Source organism: Vanessa tameamea, chromosome 26 (assembly GCF_037043105.1).
Source record: "Vanessa tameamea isolate UH-Manoa-2023 chromosome 26, ilVanTame1 primary haplotype, whole genome shotgun sequence".
In the NCBI taxonomy this organism is placed as follows: Eukaryota; Metazoa; Arthropoda; class Insecta; order Lepidoptera; family Nymphalidae; genus Vanessa; species Vanessa tameamea.
The window spans coordinates 3,752,616-3,778,012 of record NC_087334.1 but is presented as its reverse complement, the minus strand read 5'-3'; the positions used below and the strand labels follow the sequence as shown (position 1 = coordinate 3,778,012).

General features: G+C 32.8%; 1 protein-coding gene across 6 annotated transcripts in view; it reads right to left on the bottom strand.

Annotated features, from left to right (window-relative positions):
- Siz (schizo) overlaps nt 1-25,397 on the bottom strand; it is a 163,505-nt gene that overhangs the window by 36,553 nt on the left and 101,555 nt on the right. For 2 of the 6 annotated variants that reach the window (XM_026630047.2, XM_026630056.2), the window contains exon 1: nt 18,304-18,584. The exons of 1 other annotated variant lie outside the window; for it this stretch is intronic. In XM_026630047.2, the coding sequence (XP_026485832.1) occupies nt 18,304-18,554 (251 nt within the window). In that variant the 5' untranslated portion in view covers nt 18,555-18,584. Of the gene's footprint in view, nt 1-18,303; nt 18,585-22,241; nt 22,348-25,397 lie in introns of those variants that run through there. 3 more of the 6 variants (XM_026630106.2, XM_026630082.2, XM_026630071.2) reach the window with 3 other exon arrangements.

The window sequence follows — 25,397 nt, the reverse complement described above, 5'->3', positions numbered from 1 at the left end:
ACTAAGAAACTCCTTTTGAGGGGATATTTTGGATGCTATTTCACCAATCCTGGTTGTAAGGCGTGATCAGGAGAACTGGGTTATTAGATCCGATACATGTAGGATTCCTCGTGATATTTTTCTTCAACGCCGTAACGGTTATAAACTGGTGACCATACAGAAAAATATGCATTGTGGTATAGCTTTGTGCAAGTTCCACTGTGTAGGTACCACCCACTCATTTTCATTTAACACTTGAGGCCGCAAAGTTTACACAAACGGTGATAATATTATACACAAACGCAAACACTAAACAACAGTCATTTGACAAGAGTAAAAACTTGCTATCCTTATTGACAGCACTCATTAGAAAGAGATAAAAATTGTTTAAATATTGATGAACTGTACGATAGATTAGAATGTCCTGGCGATGTGCGAAAATGGGGTCAAGATTATATACATTAACAATTTAAAAAAATATATTTTTTTACACTTCTATCCACCAATCCAGCAGCGTGGTGGAATATGCTCCAAACATTCTCCTCAAAGGGAGAGAAGGCCTTAGCCCAGCAGTGGGAAATTTAAAGGCTGTTAATGTTGTTGACACTTCTATCGATATAATAAGTCTTAAGCAACGAAGAGTCCGCCTGTAAACACGCAGTATAAACTTAAAATTAGAACGGAAAATACTTTAAATGCATTTTGATGTAAATGAAATGAAGACCTCCGTGGTCGAGTAGTGTGTACACCGGTTTTCATGGATACGCCACTCCGAGGTCCCGGGTGCGATTCCCGACCGAGTCGATGTAGAAAAAGTTCATTAGTTTTCTATATTGTCTCGGATCTGGGTGTTTGTGGTACCGTCGTTACTTATGATTTTCCATACTACAAGTGCTTTAGCTACTTACATTGGGATTAGAGTGATGTTGTCCAATATTTATAATATTTATTTATTTTATAAGGAACATGGTGGTCCAGACTGTGACCGGTGACTGCGTGTTCGACGAGGAAGATTCACGCGCTTAACGTTTGTTTATATTTCATCTCGTGCCTGGCAATGAAGGAAAACATACAGATATATAATATACAAAAACCCTATTGCGTAACACTATACTCAAAATGAGAGGAGAAATTGACCCAGCAGTGGGACATTCACTGGCTGTTATTATGTATACTGTAAAAATACAATATTATAGTCATAGTAAGCGTATTCGCGTAGTAAACGTATTTTGCAAGCAAAGATCAATTCCAAAGGTCTATAAACGACCTTCTCAATTAACCAAGGTTTTATCTAAATCCTGTCTAAGTTATAAGCGGATACAACTGGTTTTGAGCAGATAAAAATGTTGCAGATTTCTTTTTCGATTTTACTATGAAACATTTCAGTAGCTGTAAGTAATATTTTATGTTTATTTAATATTTACTAGCTGCTTTCTGTGAGTCCCACCGCAATCTTTGTAATCCCGTAGGTCCCAGGATATTTCAATGTTATCAATTCACTAGCCGAACAGAGAAACACAGAGTTACTTTCGAATTTAAAATCTATATGTATCATATAAAAGCGAAATACCCACTCACTTATTAATAAAGAAATCTTAGGATTATAATTAACTCCACCCCTAAGGGGCTAAACGGGGAAGATTGTGTTTTATAAATTTCGCGCGGGTAAAGCTGCAGGTTCAGCGAGCATTAGTATATAAGGTAATGGTCACATCGTTGATTTATTTGAAATAAGGTATATATTACGTATATTATAAGAGTTGTATTTAAGGAAAAATATCTCTGCTTAAAAAAAGCGTTCACATTTTATTGTTAAATAAAAATAATAAAAGATAACTTGAACATAAAAATTAACAATTCCTCATTATTTCTTATCAGCGTAAAATTACTTATTTTATATGTTAATTTTCATTAATAATTATGTAAGTACCTTCAAAAATGACTATCGTGTGATATGTAACAACGAAATTTAAGAATAAACTGTAATATCAAAATTATTCCGCAATACTTAAGGTTAAATGTTATAATCATTTTATTTAAAGTCTTTTTTTATTTAGGAAATACAAGCTTATCAGTTAAACGCGTTTTGTTTATATCTTGGAACAAACGTAATCGAACACGCCAGTCGCCAGTACTGGCCGGAGATGTCGCTGCCTTACACTAACCGAGGCCATGAAAAAGTAAACTTAATAACCATATAGATAGAACATAAAACCGAATAACTGAAAACCTTTTCATTTTATCCACTCAAGGAAATAAGATTTATAATTCAAATATCAATAAAGTACATTTTACGTTACACACACAAAATAAACAACAATTAATAAAATTATTTTCGTAATATAAATAAAATTACACGTAAAGGTTATTGCCGATCTCTAGATTCAATATTTAGTTTTTGTTTTCGTAATCTTAAATAAATTTCAACTAGTCCAAACCAAAAGTCATGTCAGTCGGTTGTACAGTATAGTAGTTAATATGCCGAAACGCAATCTGGCAGCGAGTTACAACAATGTAGATAACTTTTATTATTTATTTGTCTAGATAGACTGTCAAAGCTGAGAACGCGTCGATAAAAATAGTGGCCAGCAGTTGGCCACTAAGTACACACACACTAGTAAATGACGTATGACGAACACACTAGTATGACGTATGGCGAGCGTAGCTGTCAGGCACACCAAAATAATGAAGTTGTCTCGTTTATTTTAGTTGTTTTGTGTTGTAACCCCAATAAGTATATAGTATAAAAAAAATTAAAGAAATAAAATATATTAAATCTCAAACAGATATAGATTATTTAAGATTTATAAACACAGCGCTATACGTGGGACTGAAGTTTCTCGTGTGAATATAAATCACAATAGAAAATCCATTGAAATAAATTCTCTTAAATTATTAACTCTACTGAAAAACCTAGACAATTGCCATAATCTGTGATTTAATAAAACAATGTAATTCTTGACGTAGCGTTTGCTTTCCCGCGTTTTTCGAATTTGAAATCCGAAACCGGCCAGCTAAGACTTTGACATTCATTCGAAAATTTCGTTATGCGAAGTGATTTTTGTCTTCCGCATACCTACACCTTACACCATCTAATTCACAAATGCTCGGTTACTATAATATATTAAAAAACTATTCGTTTTGCTTAGAGATAGTAGCAGTCCTCACGAGACTTCCATTGATTACCTACATTGGATCAGAAGACTACATCTATCTAATCTAATGTATCAAAATTAAATTACACTTTGAATAAAAAAGTCGATAACACTATCCACTTAAAAATAACCGTCATCAATAAACCATCACGTGCATAATTAATGTTTATAACGACTTTCCTGTTTGGTATCTTAACATATTTTTTCATTATCGGTCTATTTACATTATTGTGCATAATATTTTTTTATTTTCATGTCCCACGCAAAGGTCGAGTTTGATTCGGACCATTGGGCCATGATCTCAATAAACGTCGTAGTAGTCAGAAATAATAAAATAATATAAAATAAATCAACTCAATAGTTTGAGTTGAATAATCCTATTAATATTATAAATGTTTAATTCGAATGTTTCGTATTTTTGGTACTCAATCACACAATAACGATTTAACGCTATTAGAAGGGAATTGACATAAATTTATAGACTGACTTAATAATGTTTGACTTTCAAGACTCGAATAAACCCCCCACTACAGCGGGTGAAGCAAAGCAAGTAGATAATACATGTATTTCGAAAATAAAATACCAATTCTGCTCTATATTCATTCACCTAAAACGGTAACGCCATTTGGAATGAGTAGCTTGACTATTAAAACTAAATCAAAATATACTTTACTCAAGTTGGCTTTTACGTATACAAGCACTTTTAATCAGTAATTTTAGATTTTAAAGCCAACCGTTAAATTCCTATGTCCTTCGAGATGAAACGGCTAGTAATTATATACTTAATCATATACAATTAAATGTTTCCTGCACGATACCTCCTACGTTTTTTATCATCTTAAGGTCTTGGAGCTGGCTAGATTTTATCGGCTCATTGGTCGTTTACGATGATATTGTAAGTCCGATGACCACGATCCCAGGATTTCGAAATCAGGCAAGTTATTATGAGAGAGCCGAGATGGCCCAGTGGTTAGAACGCGTGCATCTTAACCGATGATTTCGGGTTCAAACCCAGGCAGGCACCACTGAGTTTTCATGTGCTTAATTTGTGTTTATAATTCATCTCGTGCTCGGCGATGAAGGAAAACATCGTGAGGAAACCTGCATGTGTCTAATTTCAACGAAATTCTGCCACATGTGTATTCCACCAACCCGCATTGGAGCAGCGTGGTGGAATATGCTCCATACCTTCTCCTCAGCGGGAGAGGAGGCCTTAGCCCAGCAGTGGGAAATTTACAGGTTGATTATGTTATGTTATGTATGTTATTATGAAGACATCATGTCGATTCTGATTACTGACAGTTGAACTCGAGCCGCTTAGAAACGAACATACAAAGTTCTATTGTTTCACACTATCGCCATCAAGATCGCTTTAAGTTGAACACCTGTTAGACACTTCACGATTAATCTTAAATCTTTTCATTGTATCGTTGTTAAATTAGCAGTTGAATTAAATACATATTAATCAAACAAATTGCTTATGTTCCACTGCTTTGCAAAAGCCTCTTTTCTCCCCAAGGAGAAGGTTTGAAGGTTTCTTCAGGTTTTCCTTCACCTCCGAGCATGATACATAAAACAAAATAGTCGCACGAAAACTCAGTTAAAATTCACGTATTCTAACCACTGTGAATAATGGGCAAAAAATCAATAATTGAGTAATTCTACACATTTCATTTTCTATATCGGTACCATTTGGACTGTCTCGAAAAGGCAAAATAGGTATTTCAAAACGAGCACAGATAACAAAGGCAGAGGATGGCAATCGCCTCTGACAGGTGAATACAGACGGCATGAGGGCGATAGGACGCGTTCCATTCACTTTCGAATTGTTTACGGAACGTGCCGTTGGGAATTTAGCTTTTTATGTTATTATGCGAACGCTGATACCGATTGGATTAATTAAATTGAATTATATGTACGGTTTGATTATATATCACAAATGAACAGAGAGAACGTAACGATCACAAACAAAGGAATGCTGTAATTTTATCTTTATAAATGCTTTTGTGAACATTACTGTGATCAAAAAATTTGGCTTTTGGACTTTTAACCTTTAAGTTGATAGACTAAATAAAAGAAAATATTCTAGTACCTACATACGTTTAGTGTGTGACGAACTTAACTTGAAATAACGTAAAATAATAACTCAGTATAACTGACAGTAATGTATTCTTGTGCGCGAGGAATTATTACATAATCGTTGCATATAGGACCGTTGCTTTCACGTATCACCTTGAAATTTTACTGTCAACTGAAGAAGTATTACGACGACGACTGACGACGAAGAAAATAAGTAAACATAATTATTATACAAGTTATAAATATATGTTCGGACCTAATTTTAATGTCACCCAATCACCTACCCCGGGATAAGAAAGCTGCAATCAGAGCAGATCGTTCCACGCATGTTACGCGCGACACGCATCATGTTGCGCACGCGCAGAGAAAACGTGCTGGATATTAACGTAAATATAGACCATTTGCATGGTAATAAAGATTAGTGACGAATAAAAAAGTGCCATAATTGAACGTTTTAAACGTTTTACAACACGTGAAGGACAAAACAATGTAAGAATTAACTAATATCACGTACACGTGCCATAATATAGAAGTAAATAACGTAAATGCGATTACAGTAAGAACTACAACACCTAACTATATACACATTTATGATATCTTTTCTCTTTATTGCCAATCTACTATACATTGAAAGCTTGATCGTTTTCTAATAAGCTTAATCCTAAAATTCCACACGGATTTATCTGAATTAAACTCAAGTGGGTCGTAACGTGAGATTACGTAGTCTATAGCAATCTCTAATATGGGATGTCTAACTCGAAAACAAATAGATCAAATCAGATTTGTAGATCCTGAAATGAGCGCGTTTAACACAAATAAACGCTTTACCGTATATACGTTTTATTTGTAAAGATCTTATTTATTTCTTCATGTAAATCAGCTTTAGTTTCCGTAGTCATAAATTATTTTATTTTTTATACTATAATAGTTAAAAACAAGATAGTCCCGAGAGGGTGATCCTAATAACATTAACAGTCAACCGTTGTCTAGCACACCTGCAGTGCCCCTTCATAGGAACATCTAGTAGCTGCCTTAATTAATTTATATTTAACGATGACGACATTTAACAAAACGATTTTATCTGAGTCTTGAGCCAATATTTCAAGATCAACTTTTATTAAGACAATATCATTATAGTTCTAAAAATGATTATTAGAAAAACAAATAATAACATAACAGCCGATAAAACAAATTAGTAGATAATTGATATATAAACGGTACAATTAAATTAACATAGTATTTGCTACGTTCAGTAATGATGACGGAGCAAATTCGTTTCAAAATGAACACGTTATATAAATCACGAACAATTACAAAGCATTACATTTCGCAAAATATTTAGTTTCATTTGATCATTGCTTTTATTCGGATTTAGTGTTTTACTTTCAATTCACACGAACTTGTAAATAACAATTAAGATGAATTTAGAAAAGACATAAAAAATGATGTAAAGCACCTTTTCATTCGTCTAAGTCTGTAATCCTTACAAATCTTCCAAAGCATAGGGCATACATGTAATGTGTCCTTTACGAATCGTATTGCTTAACCTTTTATTCATTTTTACCAATGTTATTCTTAAGATAGCACCATCCTTAGATAGTGCTAACTGAACTAAAAAATTCGCACACACATGTCGTGAGCAACTAAGTTCACCTGTTGATTTATCTATATTCAATTCCTAAAGAGCCAGTGAGCTCTTCTGGAATATTCTAGTATTAGATAATCAAAAATAAATCGAGGAAATTTCTAAAATAACAAAGGCACTAATCCTATCCGATTAATTACCAAGCCCTGCCCATCCTCTTATTGCATTAAACGTATTAACTTCAGCCAACACTATACGTACCATAGCCATCCGATACAGTTTGCGCATACTAATAAGTTAACACAATACAGCGATTAGTAACGTGTACAACGATGAATGACATTGAACTACTAATGAATTAATGATTCGGGGAACTCCATGACTGTCATAACACGAGTTGATCAATATAGAACATCAATATGTCGTTTATAATATGAATTAAACAAGGAATATCTAATTTTGTAGCATGCTACAATATGCTAGGCTCTTTCGTAATCAAAAATAATGAGAGCTTGAATTATATAGAAGCCTAGATAATTACCGACAATTTCCTATTTCAAATTCAGCAACAAAACGCAACCACACGCTCACATGATAAATTTTTGATCAGATAAATGTCTCATAAGCTTAACGGTATAAGATTGAAGACCCAAAGTTTGCAGATGCGGTTCAGCTTCGATACGAACTTCTGAATTATTCTTGACCCCAAATCTAGCGCAAGCTTTACGTTTAGATGGAGTGGAAAAGTTACTTCGTTGTTTTTTTGAATATAATCAACATTCCGAAATTCTGTCGTTTTAAAACTTTGTTGATAAAGTTACAAAATTAACATTTTCATTAGAAACTCCGTTATCCTTTTAAAATGACCTTTAAAAGCATAAAAGGGTTAGAGAAAATGATAACAATGTTGATGGATATCATCGATATCGCAATGACCCCTTCACACAATACATTTCCACGACGCTATTGTCTTCACTCTTGATACAGGGACATATAAACCATCGTACTGTAATACACGTAATAGTCGTGTGAAGCTGACGTTACTGAGAACAAGGTATTACACATAAAGAGACCGAATTGTCTATTGTTATGATGCAAGTTGGTCAATTTTGCATAACAGTTAACGGGGAAGTTGCTAAAGGCTTTGGTCAACGCGTAATACGCGTACTGACCAGTACATTAATCGTATGTAATAAATTCAATAAATTGTATTGGATTACGAAAATATTTAACATTAAAAATGTCTTTACATGTTTTTAAATATATAAATGGAATGCTATAGTCTAGATAGGGACAAAAAAAGAAGTAAGTTCATGATTATTTTTATTATAATCTCGTATCTTCAAATAAATCAATTCAAAATACCGTAAATAAGGCTCATCAGATCACTAACAAGATATAAAATTATTTATAAAATTTAATAATGATTAAACCGTAGACCACAATTTTATTAATATGATAATTCTGATATAATTTAAAAATTTAAAGTGTCAGAATATTATGTACGATTACGACAAAAATGAAAATAAAACGCGATAAGATCACAATGTCTCCGCGAAACCGAATAATTTAAAATTTGAAAAATCCAGCCGGCGAAAGTTATACTTTCTACCGATGACTGACTATGTACGTGACAGTAGCACCTTTACCTCCAACTTAAAATCTTAACAATGGATCATTAACGAAGACAAATAATAATGAAACAATAGAAGCAGATCATACAGAAATCACACATCGTATCCAGTCGGGCGTCAGAGCAGAAATAGTCACTAATTAACCTAAATCCGTTCGTGCCTCTATAATGCGAGCTTATTTACGCGCAGACGTTGAATTAACACATAAATAGGACAATATGTTGAATGGTGTCTGTCAACGCGAACACGTTCAGGCTATAATTAGCATAATTATCAAGGGGTTATATGCGAAATTTCAAATTTTCTCACACGTTTACATACGTATACTTAAAAAACTTACGATAGATATAGATAGATATAGATATTAATAATTGCCGAAAAAAAGAAAAAAAAAAACATAAAAAATATTTTATTGGTCAGTTTATATATTACTGGCATAATTAAAACCGGCGCTGGATTATGTCTCAATTTGGCTTATTGGTGAAAAGGGCTGTTATGTAGCAGCTTTAATCGTAACGGACTATTATGTAATGTTAACACAAATTTCTTATAAAAGGTATATAAAAAATAATATTTTTAATTAAATACTTTACGTAAGCTGCAAACTTTGATTAGAGGTCAGGTAATTAAGATCATTGGTACACCTAGACTTTTATTATGATAGATTCGCAAATGGTCATACTTTTTTTGTACTTTTAGTTTCAAAGTGATATTTATTTCACGTTTTATACCATTTGCTGCTATATGAATCATCTGATCAACCCAAAGAGACTCATAAACAATAGCCTACACATTTGATTGTGATAATCATAGCGAGTCATCCTTCAGTCTTCAAATTGTTCCTTACGATATACATAAAAGGACATCGCTGAGGTCGCTGATATCTGAGCACGTTCTAAATTGCTCATTTGAATTTCAATGCCTTATGAAGTAAAGCTATTTACAAGTTCGATAAACGATAAGTGTTTATTTCGGCAAGCCAATTAATGTGCCGCGATAAGTTGCTTAAGACGTGGTAATAACAAAGTAAACGTGCATTACCTTGGGTTATTTATATCCTTAAATGTTTACGTCGATTAATTTTAAATAACTTGATTAAATTTTATTTTTATGCAGTTCACTTATTCAAAATTGCCAAAGCTCTTTCCGCATCTCTGGCTACATGATGTGGATGATTAAAAAGATAAGGCACGTGAGGAAGTGCATGCAATATCCGTCAGGCCGCTTGGTATTCCTCTGACCTAAAAAGGTCATTGTCAGCCTGACCCGCGTCGACCTCGGGATGACTGATCGAGGAAACAGGTTTCGCTATTAAGGTAACCATTACAAAGTTATGAATATAATATGTAAATGTTAGGATAAAACAAAAGAAAAACGTTTTTTTTTAACAAACTGTTGAAGATAATTCAAAGATACAATAAAAGTATATTTTTGCAATTGCTTTAACAAAAAACCGATTCGATGGTGAAAGCGAAAGTTAAAACAAACATCGAGGTCTTAACTTTTAACAAGTCCCACATTATAGACACTGAATAAAATAATTATTTGCATAGAAGTTGAAATATAATAATGAAATGTTTTATTTGCAATTTATGATTTGAGCAAGCGAGACAGCTTTAAAACGTTAAGGACTAATCCGAGTCCTCAGAAATCGCACGATATTATTATTAACAATCCAGACATCAAGGATTGACAGAACCACTACGTGTTCAGTTTTAAATTTTTCCGACATAGAAGTTGTATTCAAATATATTCTTTAATATAAAATTTTAGTACAACAAAGAGCAATCAAATATATATCAATAAATCACAATAAATATAAGAAGAAATCAATGATTTGTTTTGAGACCCATTTATTATTTTAGCTATACATATGCTATAAATTTCTAGATTCGAAAAACTAGAGCTAAAACATGTGGACGTGGATCTCATATATCTATTATACACTAGACTTATAAAGACGACATGTTTTCAAGGATACTTTTCGCAAGACATGCTCGCGTGGATAAACATAAAACACACATTGTTCCAACTTTACGGATGGAGCAGCATTATGAAAACATGGGCCTTGCGAAGAATAATAAACCAGGCCAGATTTATTAAGCCTTACCTCGTGTAAATTTATTGGTTTCAATTTTAAAAAGCTTTAAGACGATAAATTAACTTAATATACTAAAATTTTGACCTTCGAAAATGTCAAGGAGTGCTGAACAAGTTTTAAATTCATGTCGCAACTCGAATGTAAGGTTAACAGTTCTGCTCTAAACTTCTCGAGAAATTGTGGGATTAATATTAATTACGATTCTCGAGATGGTTTTGAAATTTTAAATTTTATTCTAGACGCGGCATAGTCATAATTAGATGTTACCTTCTGTTTACTACCTACAAACTGTAAACACAATTTCTTCGCTCGTTTCGTTTTCCTCTTTTTATTGCCTCTGGTTTAAACAAGTGCGGGTTCATGTGTCGCTATTATTTTTATGTCGTGTGCCTATGTGTTTATTGTTGTTGATATTATATTTTTTGTATTACATTCTCTGTTCATCTTAGGATTGTCTAGAAGAGAATACAAATATATTTCAAATAAATCAATTAAAAGCTTAGTGTCTGTTTTGCATGTCGTGATTATATAAAAGAATTGCAACTGCAAAATTTGTATAGGTACTGTTAGTTTCTAATAATAACTGTTTGTCATTTAGGTAATCCTAAATGAATACTAAAATTCTACGTAATGAGAATATTATAAGGGAAGGTTTTTGGGTGTATGGGAATTCTCAGAGTAACAATCAGTACTGCACAGCGCCGATTATATCATTTTCTCGACTTAATAATCACGTTCAGTGAAAGTGAGAGCGCCATCTATCGGCGGTGACGTAACGTGGCGAATCGGCGATTGTCCGACGTTGCGACAAGAAGTTTCGACATTTTGCATTGGCTCACAGGCTTAGTAACGCTACCTTCAATTCTAGGATCGTTTGAGGACGTTGCTTTAAATGGTTATATTCTTCTATCAAGTTTAGAGACAAATAATTTTGTTTCGTGTAATTTGCATCAGAGTTCTGTAGGCATAGAAACTATATCAACATAGCCAGTTGTAATATAACGAAAAAAAGTCTTAATATTGTTAATTCTAGTTTTCTTTTGGTCTAAGCGAGTCAGGTAAAAAAGTGAAAAATGTTGTAGACGCCAATATAACTCAATGTTATTCATTGATAAACAAAAAATGTGTCGGTAAATTGCGATTGGCTGCGGTTTTTGTCAATGACCACTTTGACGAGATGATCAATTTTTTGTCCGGCAAAGTCAATCTGTGATTTATGACTGACAATTACGTATTAAAATCAAAGGATAGAAACAATTTAATCGAAACAAATACAAAAGAAAGCGAATGCAGTAACATATAGCTAGAATTGTCTAGTTAACGTAAAGTAGCTGGAAAATACGTGTTCTTAACACGTTTAAGATGACTTCTGCGTTCAGAACGTAGACAATGGACTGCACAATGCGATACTTTGGTTTTGACATGACAGCCATCAACGAGTTCTTTAGTCAGCATCGGTTCAAAACGAGTGCACTTCGCGTAGTATTGCACGTTATAAAGTTGAACTGTGACAAGCTGTTTTATATTCTCGTGATCTCTCGTATCGCTTTTTATGTTCTTCCGACTTAAGTACTTCGAACCGTCCGAAAATTTTACGCGATACAAATAACAAACGATAAATATATACGTAACGAGACGAAAGTTGCAGCAATGAGAACCAAATTCACTTTATAAACTGAGAGACACTGTGCGATCTTTATTCATTGTAGTTACGTAAATGTTTTCGATAAAAACTTAAAGAAAACAGGAACATTACTGGAAACTGTATTCGAGAAGCGAAAAAAGATAATCCAACTCTAATTTACATACCAAGTTTATGCAAGTGCTCTTAAATGGTGTAAAAGTCTGACCACTTCAACCATGTACCACTTACAGAACAGATAGAAAGCTGTACAGGTTAAATCAAGCGTTAGGTTCTGTTTACATTTTAAATATAGACATAAGTTACTTTGTCAAGCTACTTTGTTACTTAATGACATGAATGTCATGTTTGAATTTTCTATTTAATTTTAAAGTAATAAAATTTTACTTATCTGATTACCTACATATTAACATCCGGTATGAATATTTACATATTTCATTTCCAATGTCATTTTTTCCTTTTTTACCTTCACGCCATAGGTATCTTCGAATTGGCTAAATTTAGCAATTATTTATTTATTATTATATTAAAATAAATTCTGCTTCCTTTTAAAATTATTTTTTTTATTTTATTGTTAATTTTCAAAAAGTAATTCGAAATCACACGGTTTTATGTACAAGGAAATGTTTTGAAATAAGTGCGTATATATTAGTATACGAAAATAAATTTCATTTGAACATTATCTGTGCCTTTCGAGATGCGAGCAGTACCTACTTACATCGTCGCGTCGATGTGTAGTCGTGGACGTTGACCCAGGCAACACGAAACAGTGACCAGCTTCGCTAAGCAAATAACGATCTTAAATCTCTACAGCTCTCTGAATACTCTGTTAACCTTTTGAAAACATCCAAAGATATATTCATACTCGTACAAATGCAGAACACTTACTGTATAAATCATCTTAGCGTAACTGTAATATTGATGGATTTTCATTTTTAAAAGTCAATATAAGAAACTAGTGCCATCCCTTATGGTATTTATAATAAATAAAAACTTCGTATTTTAAAAATGGAACTCAATTGAAAACGTAGCAAAAATACCTTTAAAAAGATATTTTGAAACTTAAGAAAGAGATCTCGAGTACGTTTGAAAAATACTTAACAAGTAAAGGGTGAACGCTGTTAAAGAATACAAGTGTGATATATCCAATTCACTTTAGATGCTTTTAAAAACGAACTCCTTCAAACAGATAGTAAATACAAAATAAAAACTGGATTTAAACAAGACTCATAACGACAAATTGGTATTCAAGAAACTCGATTTAAATATCAGTACACTTATAGATTTAAGGCACTATGCTGACATTGACAAAATCAAACATTTTTTTTTTGTTTTATCTTTTCATATCATTGTGTTTTATGCCGTTGGTGTATATTTTATTATTTGGACTTATGGAATCGTGTTATTTTGATGTGCTTACATATTTTTATTACTAGGCAGTATGACAATCGAAATTTTAGATTTTTTCATGTTTATACTTTTCATTCGTCTGTACGACGACTTCTTCTTTCTCTTCTCGGTATGCCAGTTGTCTTCCTAGAAAGGGTTTAATCAGGATGTCAGCATCTATCATGACGCTTCCCTTAAGCTCATTTATCTGTTGTAAGAAGATATCAAGGAAAAAGAGTGTCAATTACGAAAGGCTAGTTACGAGTTGAGGAAGAGGTCTAATACTCATATATAATACATCAGATTGACATGTGACATAACTTTATCAGCGATATATCATTTCCTACCAAAAATATATCTTGTATTAAATAACTATCATTGTTTCCTAACATAAGCAAATCAGGAAGATGAAGACAACCTTAGCAGAAAAAACATCAAATCAATAAAATGACTACAACGTTTATCTTAATCGTGAAGTCATTTTGACAAATAAAAAATAATTTTGACCGTGAATTCGATATAATAGTTTAAATGTGAAAAGGGAATCAGCCTCAAACTTGAAAAGGTCGCATTCACAATTCAATTTCAGTCAAGCGTAACTTCAGCAGCTGAGTAAACACGAACGTAATCACTTAACAATTCCGCTAATTATTAGCCCAATTGTTTATTCATTTCCTTTATAAACATCAATATAAACAAGAAAGATATTTCGTCGGAATAAAAATGCTTAGTTATTTACAATTAATATGATATGAAAACAACCAGCAACCGTTTCATTACAAATATCCAAAATGGCAATACACACTAAAATCGACATATTCGGTAAAAACCGAAAATCAATATTCGAACACGTCGTATGTTCGTTAATACAATTCCAATAAGCTCCCAATTACGCCTTGAGGAAAATTCATTCCTACATTTGTGACCCAAATATTACCGAATCCATTCAACCATATAATTCGTAAAAATATCATACGTTACGACCGTATATTTAAAATATAGATTTAAAGAGGTAACTGGTAAAAAAATACCGACAAATATAAACACACACTACAAGAACACATCATGTATCAATGATAGACATTTTTATGACAACAGTCATTTAAAAAATGTACTAAACGACATTGTGTATTCATTTAAATTTAAACTCTACGGTAAAACTATTAGTCTTTATGCATACGAAAATGATAAATATAATGACCAAAAAGAACGAAAAATAGTTCCTTGTCAGGAAGATACCGAAGAATATCTATTACCGTCCATAAATCATCTTCAAATGAATAGCTCGTAAGTCTTAAGCGATGCTTCGCTCATTTCCTGATATTTTAAAGCGAATTTATATTCCTTATATAATGATTTTCATATTTACAATATTATTACGCAGCATACACAGAATAGAATGGAAATGAATATCACATATCACTCTTATTAGAATGATTTCAAAGAAAGTGACATCTTTGACAGAGAACTTTGAAACTTTAACTTGGTGGTAATGCTTGAAAGTCCGTCTGGGTAAGTACCATCTCCTCATCAGGGATTCTACCACCAAACAGCAATACTTAATATTGTTGTGTTAGTTATCTTAGTTTTATTTCATATTTAATACTTTACTGTTATGCGCTATGTTTTCATTATAGACATGGAAGCATTGCAATTAATTTATAAAATATTTGCATGCGAAGAAAACGTGACATTGTCTCAAACTCAAAATAGATCCTGCTTGCCATGCAAACTAAGTGAACGCATTACGGCTACGTGAGCTCATAAATTCAACGCCCTTTTATTCAAACTTACGACACGTTCACCTTCTCGTATTTATTTATTCAGGAGCGAGTTTTGTGTGAGTAGGTGGGTAGTTCAAATCGGTATGATAAATACTGTAGTTCCAACTACTGATATCGGGTATGATATAATGGACCCTTGGCTTACAGTACAGTTAACGCTAACTCTACTATTTTAATATCATAATCTTACAACATTTATTTACATAACATAAACATAATCAGCCTGTAAATTTCCCACTGCTGGGCTAAGGCCTCCTCTCCCGTTGAGGAGAAGGTATGGAGCATATTCCACCACGCTGCTCCAATGCGGGCATTTATTTAAAAGTCTAATATTTCTTATAATATTAATAAGTCATTCTAACATCACTATGAATATGATATATGTTATGTTATTCCAAAAACAAAATATTATCCTACATTGGGGTAAAAAGTCTTTCTCGATAACTTAAATGGGTACGATGATTCGTTTTTAATTGACATTATCATTAATTATAACATCAACGCCTTTAGCGATACCGTCTAATGCAGTCTTAATGACGTGCCATGAGATAATTCTATCAATTACTTTAGATATTTAACTATCATTGAACATAGCAGGTAATTTGATAACGACATTATCAAGAAAACGATAAATGATAGTACAGTGACATTTTTGTTATCATCTTTTATATGAAACTAGTGGTCGCACGCGGCTTCACTTTTTCCTATTAGGTATAAAAAGTAACCTATATCCTTCCTTGGATTTTATGCTTGCTTCATACGAAATTTCATCAGATTCGGTTCAATGGTTTGGCCGTGAGAGAAACAGACGGACAGACAGAGTTACTTTCGCTTGTCTTATTAGTATAGATGAACATCTTTCAACCGCAGAACTCAAAGATTACAACAGTGTATTTAAGTAAGAAATATATTTAAAAATGATCTCCATCTTGAAATGATTTTTTTAGTGCCACTGGTACAGATCATTTGATAATCATCAAAAAAAGTTATCAACGAAGAGAAATCTAAAAATGATTAAAATATTGCAGTAGACGGAAATGCAAAAACTTATAAAATCTAGAACGAAAATGGATAAAATGAAGCTAAACAAAATATATTTCCGCAAAAGGTCGACTTTTACATACACGATGAGAAATCAGCGCAGTTTAATAGCTTAGTAGGTAATTAATGTTTAATGAGACTCGACTATGAAATGAGATATTTGGACCGAACTTCCTCTAGAACACTAACTGAAACATTGCTTTTCGTAATACATTGTTAACACTTTATAGCACCACGGAAGTACTAATTAATCTTTTATTGTGTATTTCAACTGTATCTGATGGTTTCACTCACATTTGGAATTGAAGTTTAGCTTTCATTTTTTTTTTATTAAAAGCAGGAACTAGACAACCCTAGCAGCTGATCTTTATTCAGCTCTGAACATAGACGTTGTTTTATCGCTTTCATTTTTTTATACCCACTTTAATACGAAATTAATGGATTTAAAAAAGTTACGATTCACAAACGACGTATATTAAGATAAATCTTACGATGAGGAATCACTTTTATGTTCTAATTAATTTTCTAATAAAGATAATGAAGCAACCGAATTACCTAATAACCTGCATTTAATAGACAATTTTTTACGAAGCGATAATTTAAAAGTCAAAAATCGTAGTGAAATGTTGCACAATGAAATGAAAATTATTTTGCATGAATATAAAACGTGAGCTTAATTAGACTACGTAATAATAAATGAAAACAAAGCTGTCGTAAACTGCTTCGTATTCGTTGTAAAGGTGATGAGACTAAGAGCAAGTCATGATTATCTTGTTCAGATATCATATCTCGCTTGCAAGGAGACAAACAATACACCAATTGTTTTATCAGAACAACAAGGTTCCAAACAATGATATAATTAAATGATAAACAACCTCAAAGGCTTCTACGAAATCTTCTTTTTTGAATAACGATTTTTTTTATGACAGTTTATGAAGACTGTCTTATTCACGTGTATGGAACAAATGATCAATTACATGAAGAGGTTTGAGATCTTTACTATCGAACATCGAACATTTACATATATTAAATGTTCTGTCTGGTCCGTAAATGGTTTTATATGAACATTTGATGTCAAAAGTCAAATGGTTAAAATCGCATTTTTAAAACAAACAGAAAGGATGGATGTTGATGATTCGAAGACTATCAACATATTATGTGGACTAAAAGATCTTAAATTTTTTCAAAATACTCTATATCAAAAGATTGTGTGAATGAATTCAAATGCACTTGTAATAATAAATAAAATAGTTCAATCCAGTTACAACAGTTTTTCGCAAACTCTCCAACTTTATTTTCACACTCGGTATATCTCGATTGATAACGAATGCGTGAGAAAATAATATATTTATGCTATGGGTATCATTTGATAAATATACTCTCACGAAATTTCCAAGTTATTGAGATCATTATAGAGGTGACAAAAATAAAGCATTTATTATTATAATTTTTATTTCGCTTCAGATATTTCCTGTTGACGTTAACCAACATCGTCGAATTATATTATTATTATATAATAATTAATAAACTAAGCTGTTTTTTTATATTCCAAAAATGAATTAATTTAAATATAAATCTCGTCTATAAAAAGACCGCAAATTCTCTATTGTTCTATCTAAGGAGAAATATACAATAGCCGGTTTTGATGAATCTCAGATTCGTTTTCATCTAAGATTTCACCTTCGACTATATCTACTTGTAATACTTGAAGGAAACATAAGGCGTCAAGTGGGCTAAAATCCCACACAAATTTTCGTATCCTTATGTATAAATGATTCATTTTATGCATAATATTTGAAAGGAGTAGTTATTCCATACGAGACAAAATTATAACATCACGAGACCAAAAATATAAAAATAAAATTCGAAGTCACGTTAAGTATACTAATAGGGGAAATAATAATGCATAAGTACCGATAAAAAACAATCAACAAGCGTGACGATATCAAAACATTCGCGATTCTCCAATTTTTTTTCACTTTAACACATTCAACCTTGGAAGTCCAAGTGTTTAAGCACGAAACATTTGTTTTTGCACTGTACACTTTAACGTTCGGATTAAAACTTGGTGACGTATAAAATCTTAATTGTTTATCGATCACAAGATTCGAGAATAAAACGCGTGCGGCCCAACCGAACGGCCGTGAGCGACTGGCTTGACGCATGCGTAGTCAGCGACGTGTCGCTTAATGGAAAGCGTGCTCTAGCGCATAATAACATTAAAGTCTTCAAGTCATAATAAAACAAGCGCTGTTTTGCTAGCAGATATAAAAAAAGAAATACTTTCTATATAATGGTCAGTTTCTTCTCTTCGATATTAGGTTCCCTAACTTGTACTAGTACTGCCTGCTTGTAATCACTAGGTAAAAGCTATGTTGATATTTAATCTGTAAATATGATTCAACGGAAACAATTTTTGTTAATTTTCACTGTTGGCAGGATATTAATCTTGACATCCTCTGCCGTGTCCCATATGCTTCTTCCCGTATCGCCACTAATCTGTGAAGCCTTACGTGTTGTATAAACCATCTGTTGTATTGCTTGTTTTAGTGCGTCACATCGCACATAGCGTGAAACACCTGTTGCTTGACAACAATAGGATTCGCTCAAGGTGATAATACTGCTGAAGGTCAATGCCATTACATTAACAATAACGATGATAGCTGTCCACAATGATTTAGTTATAATAAAGACAAAAGTCGCACAAAAACAGAAACACAGCGATTGTTACTTTAACAGAACGTAAAGATTGTTTCTTTAAGGTTTTGGAGATTTCATTTGAGATTAACAAATCTTTGATATTGAGTGAGAAAGTAATCTCATTACAAAGTTTTTAATAAATCAAGCGTTGTAATTAACATTAAAAAAGTATAGATACCATTTCAAAAGCTTATCAACGAAACACAGCTGACAGATAATAAAAATAAAAACAATCAGTTGACAAACATTTCAAAGCATCATAGATCGGCAAGTGAACGTGCGCCTGCGCAAGGTCGTTAAAACCGGTGCTCGACTGACCAAATACAAAACCAGCACCCAGTCTTAATACTTAAAACAATACTCCACTTAATAAAATTACATGTGTGATAAAAGATTCACAAAGCGAAATCAAAATTGCAAAATTCTTTGACAATAAGAGCCGCACAATCTGTTTCCATTGATAAAATGTCTTCATTATTGATGCAAAACAAACGATTACCAGTTTTGTAACAGAGATCACACCATAAGAACGAACTACATTTGACAATGAACATATGACTTTGATTTATTATTTACACGAATATAAAATCAGCTTAAGAAATCGCTATTGAGATATATTAAGCTATCTAAGAAATGTGGAATGAATAAATGTAATTGAAAATAGAAGCGCGATCACAAGGCCGGCGCCGCGTCGCAACGGTCTGCGGTTGACCCACTGCTACGATAACCCGAAACCGGCGTCTAGCCTTAAACTGCCATTTGCTTACACTGATAACTGACAACTTTGCATATAAATTACAAGTATGTCATACATATGTATGAAGATTCCTTGATGCAAAACACCCTAATAACAAGTTACATTAAATACAGTATGGTCTCAATTCTTATGTTTCAGTCAAAGAATATTGTTCTAAAGTTTTTCTTAAGTTGACGCTTCTTATTAACGTCCTGTCAATAGATTTGCGCATGTACTAACAGCGACGTAAAATTTTTGCAACATTCATGATTTTAATATAGTTACAATTGTTCAAAACAGTTACGCGTTTTGGACAACGGACCATTTGCAATAACAAGTAATAGCGTTAACTAGGTGAATGTGTTACGCGCTCCGTATCAATATATCTTTCATAAAATTATCTACGGTAGTATCATTCGTCTCTTTCACGTTTCCGTAAATCGTTATGATTAGAGAGAGACAAAATATGAAGACTTGAAAGCACTCGAAGTCGCTGTCAGGGAAATAAAACGAATCGATGCAAAGCAAGTAGCGGTTGGACGTGCTCGACATACAGATTTACACGAAAGAAACAGTATTATTGTTGAATAAATTGGAGCAATGCAAGTTGAAAATAAAGCTGTTATTTTCGTTGTAATAAAATTTGCAATTATGATAATTCTCAATAAGTTTTTTTATTAAGTCAATCATCAGTTGAGGTTCCTTACTTAGTGCTTGCTGTGAACGAGAGACGATAATTTATATTTCCACAGAAAATATAATATATTGCACGTACGGAATAAGAATAGAAAGAATGAAAAAGAAAACCAATATAAATATTTTCGAACAAGTCATTTGAGAGGTCCAAATAATCTCAGTGTTTGCTTAACAAAAATAACAAACGGAGTAGAGCAAGGTTTTCTCATATTTCGTGTTATGTCTATGTGATGAAACTATATTATATTCGTTCTTAAAAATTGCCTTGCAAGTTAAATACATTGCGAAATTTACGAAGAAAGATACGAATATCGATTCAATACTCACGTGTTGACTTGCAACATTATTATTTTCGTATCTTACACATGCATAAGTACCTACATCGTGGAGCTGGCTGAAAGGCCATCGGTTACCCCGTAGAAAAATTCCACTACAACTACAAGTTTTAAATCCACTTAGATCGCCTGAAGGAAATACAGCAAAGTTTAAAAGTATAGTTTGACTGCAACTGTATGCAAAATTGTTTAAATTTGAACATTTACATACATAAATTTAATTATTACAATGTAACGGCTGGTTTAATTTTTATGGCACAATATATTACAAGTTATGAATCGATCAGATTACAAAACCTGCAACCCAACGTCAGGTTTTATACACTTACATAAGAGCAAAGGTATTACAATTTACAAGTGACATATTTGTGTAATTAACTGCGCATGATCAAGAAATTCCGTAAGACTTGACGACTGGTACAATTTTCTTGACTTTCATTTCCTGAATTAACCAATAAGAGATATTTTTTTTAAATTAATACATGTCCAAAACAATATTTTATTTTGTAGGATTTTATGAAATCCTCAGAGATTTAGAAGGATAGGGCAGAAAATAGTCCGATATTTCGCTCAAGCCTTGCGTTATTTATTCCAAAAACTTTCCCATTTATATTTTACACGGACATCTTTATCTCATCTTACCTGACAGAATACGATGAAGGTAATATTGGTAAACCAGTGAAATGAAATGGGTCGCCTTTATATGGTATAAATTCCTCCGAACAAATTTAATATCAATTTGCTGGATCGGTTTACCAAGTTGACAAATATTATCAATGATTGAGCGAAATTATTTCAAATAACCATTAACGTAAAAATTAATTGCATTAAATAGAAACTTTATTAAAGTATAAACATTAATGTTATTTGATCTTTTTTATATAACAGCTACTAAAAGACTAAAATTATGATTTGCAAGAAGACTAACATTGATTTCCTTATAATGTAATTTGAATTAGCATTAGGTGCCATTTCTTGCGGTTGATCGTAATTTTATCCAAAATTTCTCAAGTCGCTCTCAATGTCCTCAGATTTGCGTGATCGCTTTTGAAAACATTACGAGATGTTTATGTAATTTCGAATACATTACAGCTGGCAGTAACACTGAAGCAGGTTTCAACCTTATGGATTTGCTCAATATCATCGTTTGCCAATTTCCTGCTTTACTTGACAAACATGTTCAAATATTTACAAATGAAATTGCCTTTGGCGGTACAGTTCAGCAAAATTCACTCAGTTTGTTTTGATATAATTGGCATTTTTTTTGTACATTACTTAAAATAATGTTTTATGACATTGATTTTGTTAATAAACTATTAAATTAATATCTGCCTTATGTCCTTCTAACGAAATAGGTCAATGTGAAATAATAATCGCTAACTTACCTCTTATAAGGACATTCGCATTCAGCACAAACGCAAATGTATTTAAAACTAGATTGATCCGATTGTATTGCCAAGACACGCATTGTTCCACTTTAAATAAACCATCGGATTACTAAGTCAATTTGTACTGATAACAAATATCTACACAGATCGAGAAACTAAAATATTTTATTTGAACAATCTATTTTAACCAATAGCAATTAGTGTTGTTTTTATACAAACTGGTACGTTAATTGACAGTATCAGAGAGAACTAACAATATGAGAATGAACGAAGAGTTTATCTTGCTGATGATTAAGGCTCATTTACAATGTCGATTTTACCAAATGCGTTTTTAACAAAAAACATCTCGTCAATGACTTACATGTTTGACATGATTATAACTCGCAATGTATTTAAAAACTTAAGTATGAATACACATCTAATCGAAAACCAGTGTTACCATTACCATACAACCTAGGTAAGGCCAAGTACCATGAAGGTATTTATCATAAAGGAGAACGAGTTTCACGAGAACAAAAAATACACACTCAGATAAATTAGACACAAATTATAAATACTGTCATTATCATTCACTGACCGCAGTTCCAGTTTGAGAGTCAAGGCCCCCCTCCCCCGCTAACCACTATTTATTTTAGCGCCAAAAATTGCTCTCTGCTTTTTGTTTTATATATTTGAGGTGAATTAAAAAAATATTTAGCTAAGAACGTAGGAAAATAAGTTTCAGGGCTGGTAGATTTTCTACCAACAATTCACTTAACTTGTTTAGTGAATGCTTTTTTTGTGCTGCTACTAAAAATAAATTTGAATGAAATGAATTTTACTTATGTCATATGGAAGTATTGGCAAATGTCCGTTTAATATATATTGGATCGGTTTTGTCTACAGAAGAATTATATTCAAATCGTTCCGTGGGATGGAATATCATGCTTTACATGCAGTGGGGTGCCTCGCAGATATTGGTAAAGACAGAGTCTATCGGTGAACCGACTAGGTCTTAAAAATATTTTTGTGAAGGGGAGATCACCAGAACTCTGCTTGCACCCGGTCACTTGTTGTGCTTCAGTACTAAATGACTTAAGTAACGTCACGCTGATTTACAATAACGGTTCGTTAAATATAGGAGCCGGGAAGAATTATTATCCGATATCACAGAAAAGAGTAAAAGCGGTCGACAATCTGTTTCCTCATTAAATTTTAAACACATCGACGTGCATATATTTTGTCATATCTAATGAGCTCTGCAACATCGTCTGTTGACACGATATAGGAAGTATTACGAAGAAAGAATATATTAATTATTGTGTTATATGCAACAAAATATCGCAGCGAAAGCTTAACAATTGTGTAATCAGATTTATTAATTCACGTATGAATAGGGGCGTTGATTATATTTCGAATGGCTTCAACAGATACATGTAACAAGGAATAAGGGGCGTTTCACAGATGTCATGACGGCGCGTCAATACTTCGTTTAAAAATATAGAGTTTTGGTGTAATATATTTTGGAGACATAGAAAAAAATGCTTTATTATTTGACCAGCCATTCATGATTATTATCCTTCTCTAATTATTATAATATAACACGTTATGTACACACAAACATTTAAAGCATGTATGTTTCGACAGCACGCGTGGCTGAGTTTCATTAAAACAATGACGGAAAAAACAATATTTTAAACAAAATTCGTTCCAGACATATGTACCATCATTAATATAAATCAAGAGGTGTAATTTTCTAATATTCAAAATCAGAAACGTTAAAGCTATTGTATTTTAATTATATATCATATAAAATCATTCGACACACGAGTATAAATTTATTTTAAATAAATAAAGAAACAAAACGAATTATAAAATGTTATAGTTTGAAGTCGAATCGCTGAGAAAACAGGATTTTAAAATTAATTCACGTAGAATGAACAGCATAAGTACTATTCATGGTCGCATTAAACGAGATAGTAAAATTAATTAAAGCGGACACTTGAAGAATTCTCAAAGACAATGTCCTCACAAACGATCCTTTGTCGAGAGCGGAATGTAAAAATATAACAGACAGAATATTCTAGAAAATGCAAAAAAACATCATTAGCAAACGTTTATATATTCCACTGGTAACTTGTTTTGGGCGCTTATTTAATATTTAAATATTTGGTATTAGGGCTTTGTGTAAGCCCATGTAGGTAGGTACCACCCACTCATCACATTCTACCGCCAAACAGCAAAACTTAATATTGTCGTTTTCCGGTGCAGCTAGTTCCCAAGGTCGATGGCGCATTGACGATGACGATATGATTAATGAAAATAATTCGTACAATGGCAATGGTTATGGGTGGTGACCACTTACCATCAGGCCAAGACCAATTACCAGGATGACAAACCTATTAAAAAAAAAATAGTTACGGGCTTATATGCTCTCATTTCCTCACATTTTATTACACTGCTAGACCACAATTCACATCACACCGCGTCTCACAATAGAACAGGCTTAGTGCCAAAACATATCGGTCCCAACGACGCCATTGCGGTCCCCAAGTCTATGAATGCGGGCACAACGGCATATCTCGTTTAAAAATCGCAGGCCGTCTCTTTCTTCATAAAATAACTTGGGACTGGAACGACACAATCATATCAAGTAAACTGACGCCGTTATTGTGCTATGGAAGACACACAGATCGTTGGAGACGCCACGTGTTTTGAACTATATCCATCCTACTCCCGTTTGTCCGCATTAAGGGCGGGAACCGCGGCGTGCAATGTAGAACATTCCGAATGGCCTAAGTATTTATTCATTGGTGAAGGCCGAATAGTGACGTTGAAAACATTTCGAACTTGGAATACCTTTAACGAATCTAATATGATATATTCGTATCGAGCCAAAATTGGTTCAAAGTAAACTAAACTTTATTTCTTATAAATTAATAATATGTGCACATATTTATATAGGTATGTATAGGTAGACTGTATGACTTGAAATCAATAGACCTCGACACCGTTTGACCGATCACCATGAAAGTTGGCACTTAAATGTATTTTTTCATGGATAAGGTTTTTTTACGATTCACTTTGGTGAAACACGCCACTAGATGGCGTAGCAGCTTATTAACTACTTTCAACTGCTCGTCATGGTATATAAGAATTCACAGGTAGGCAAAC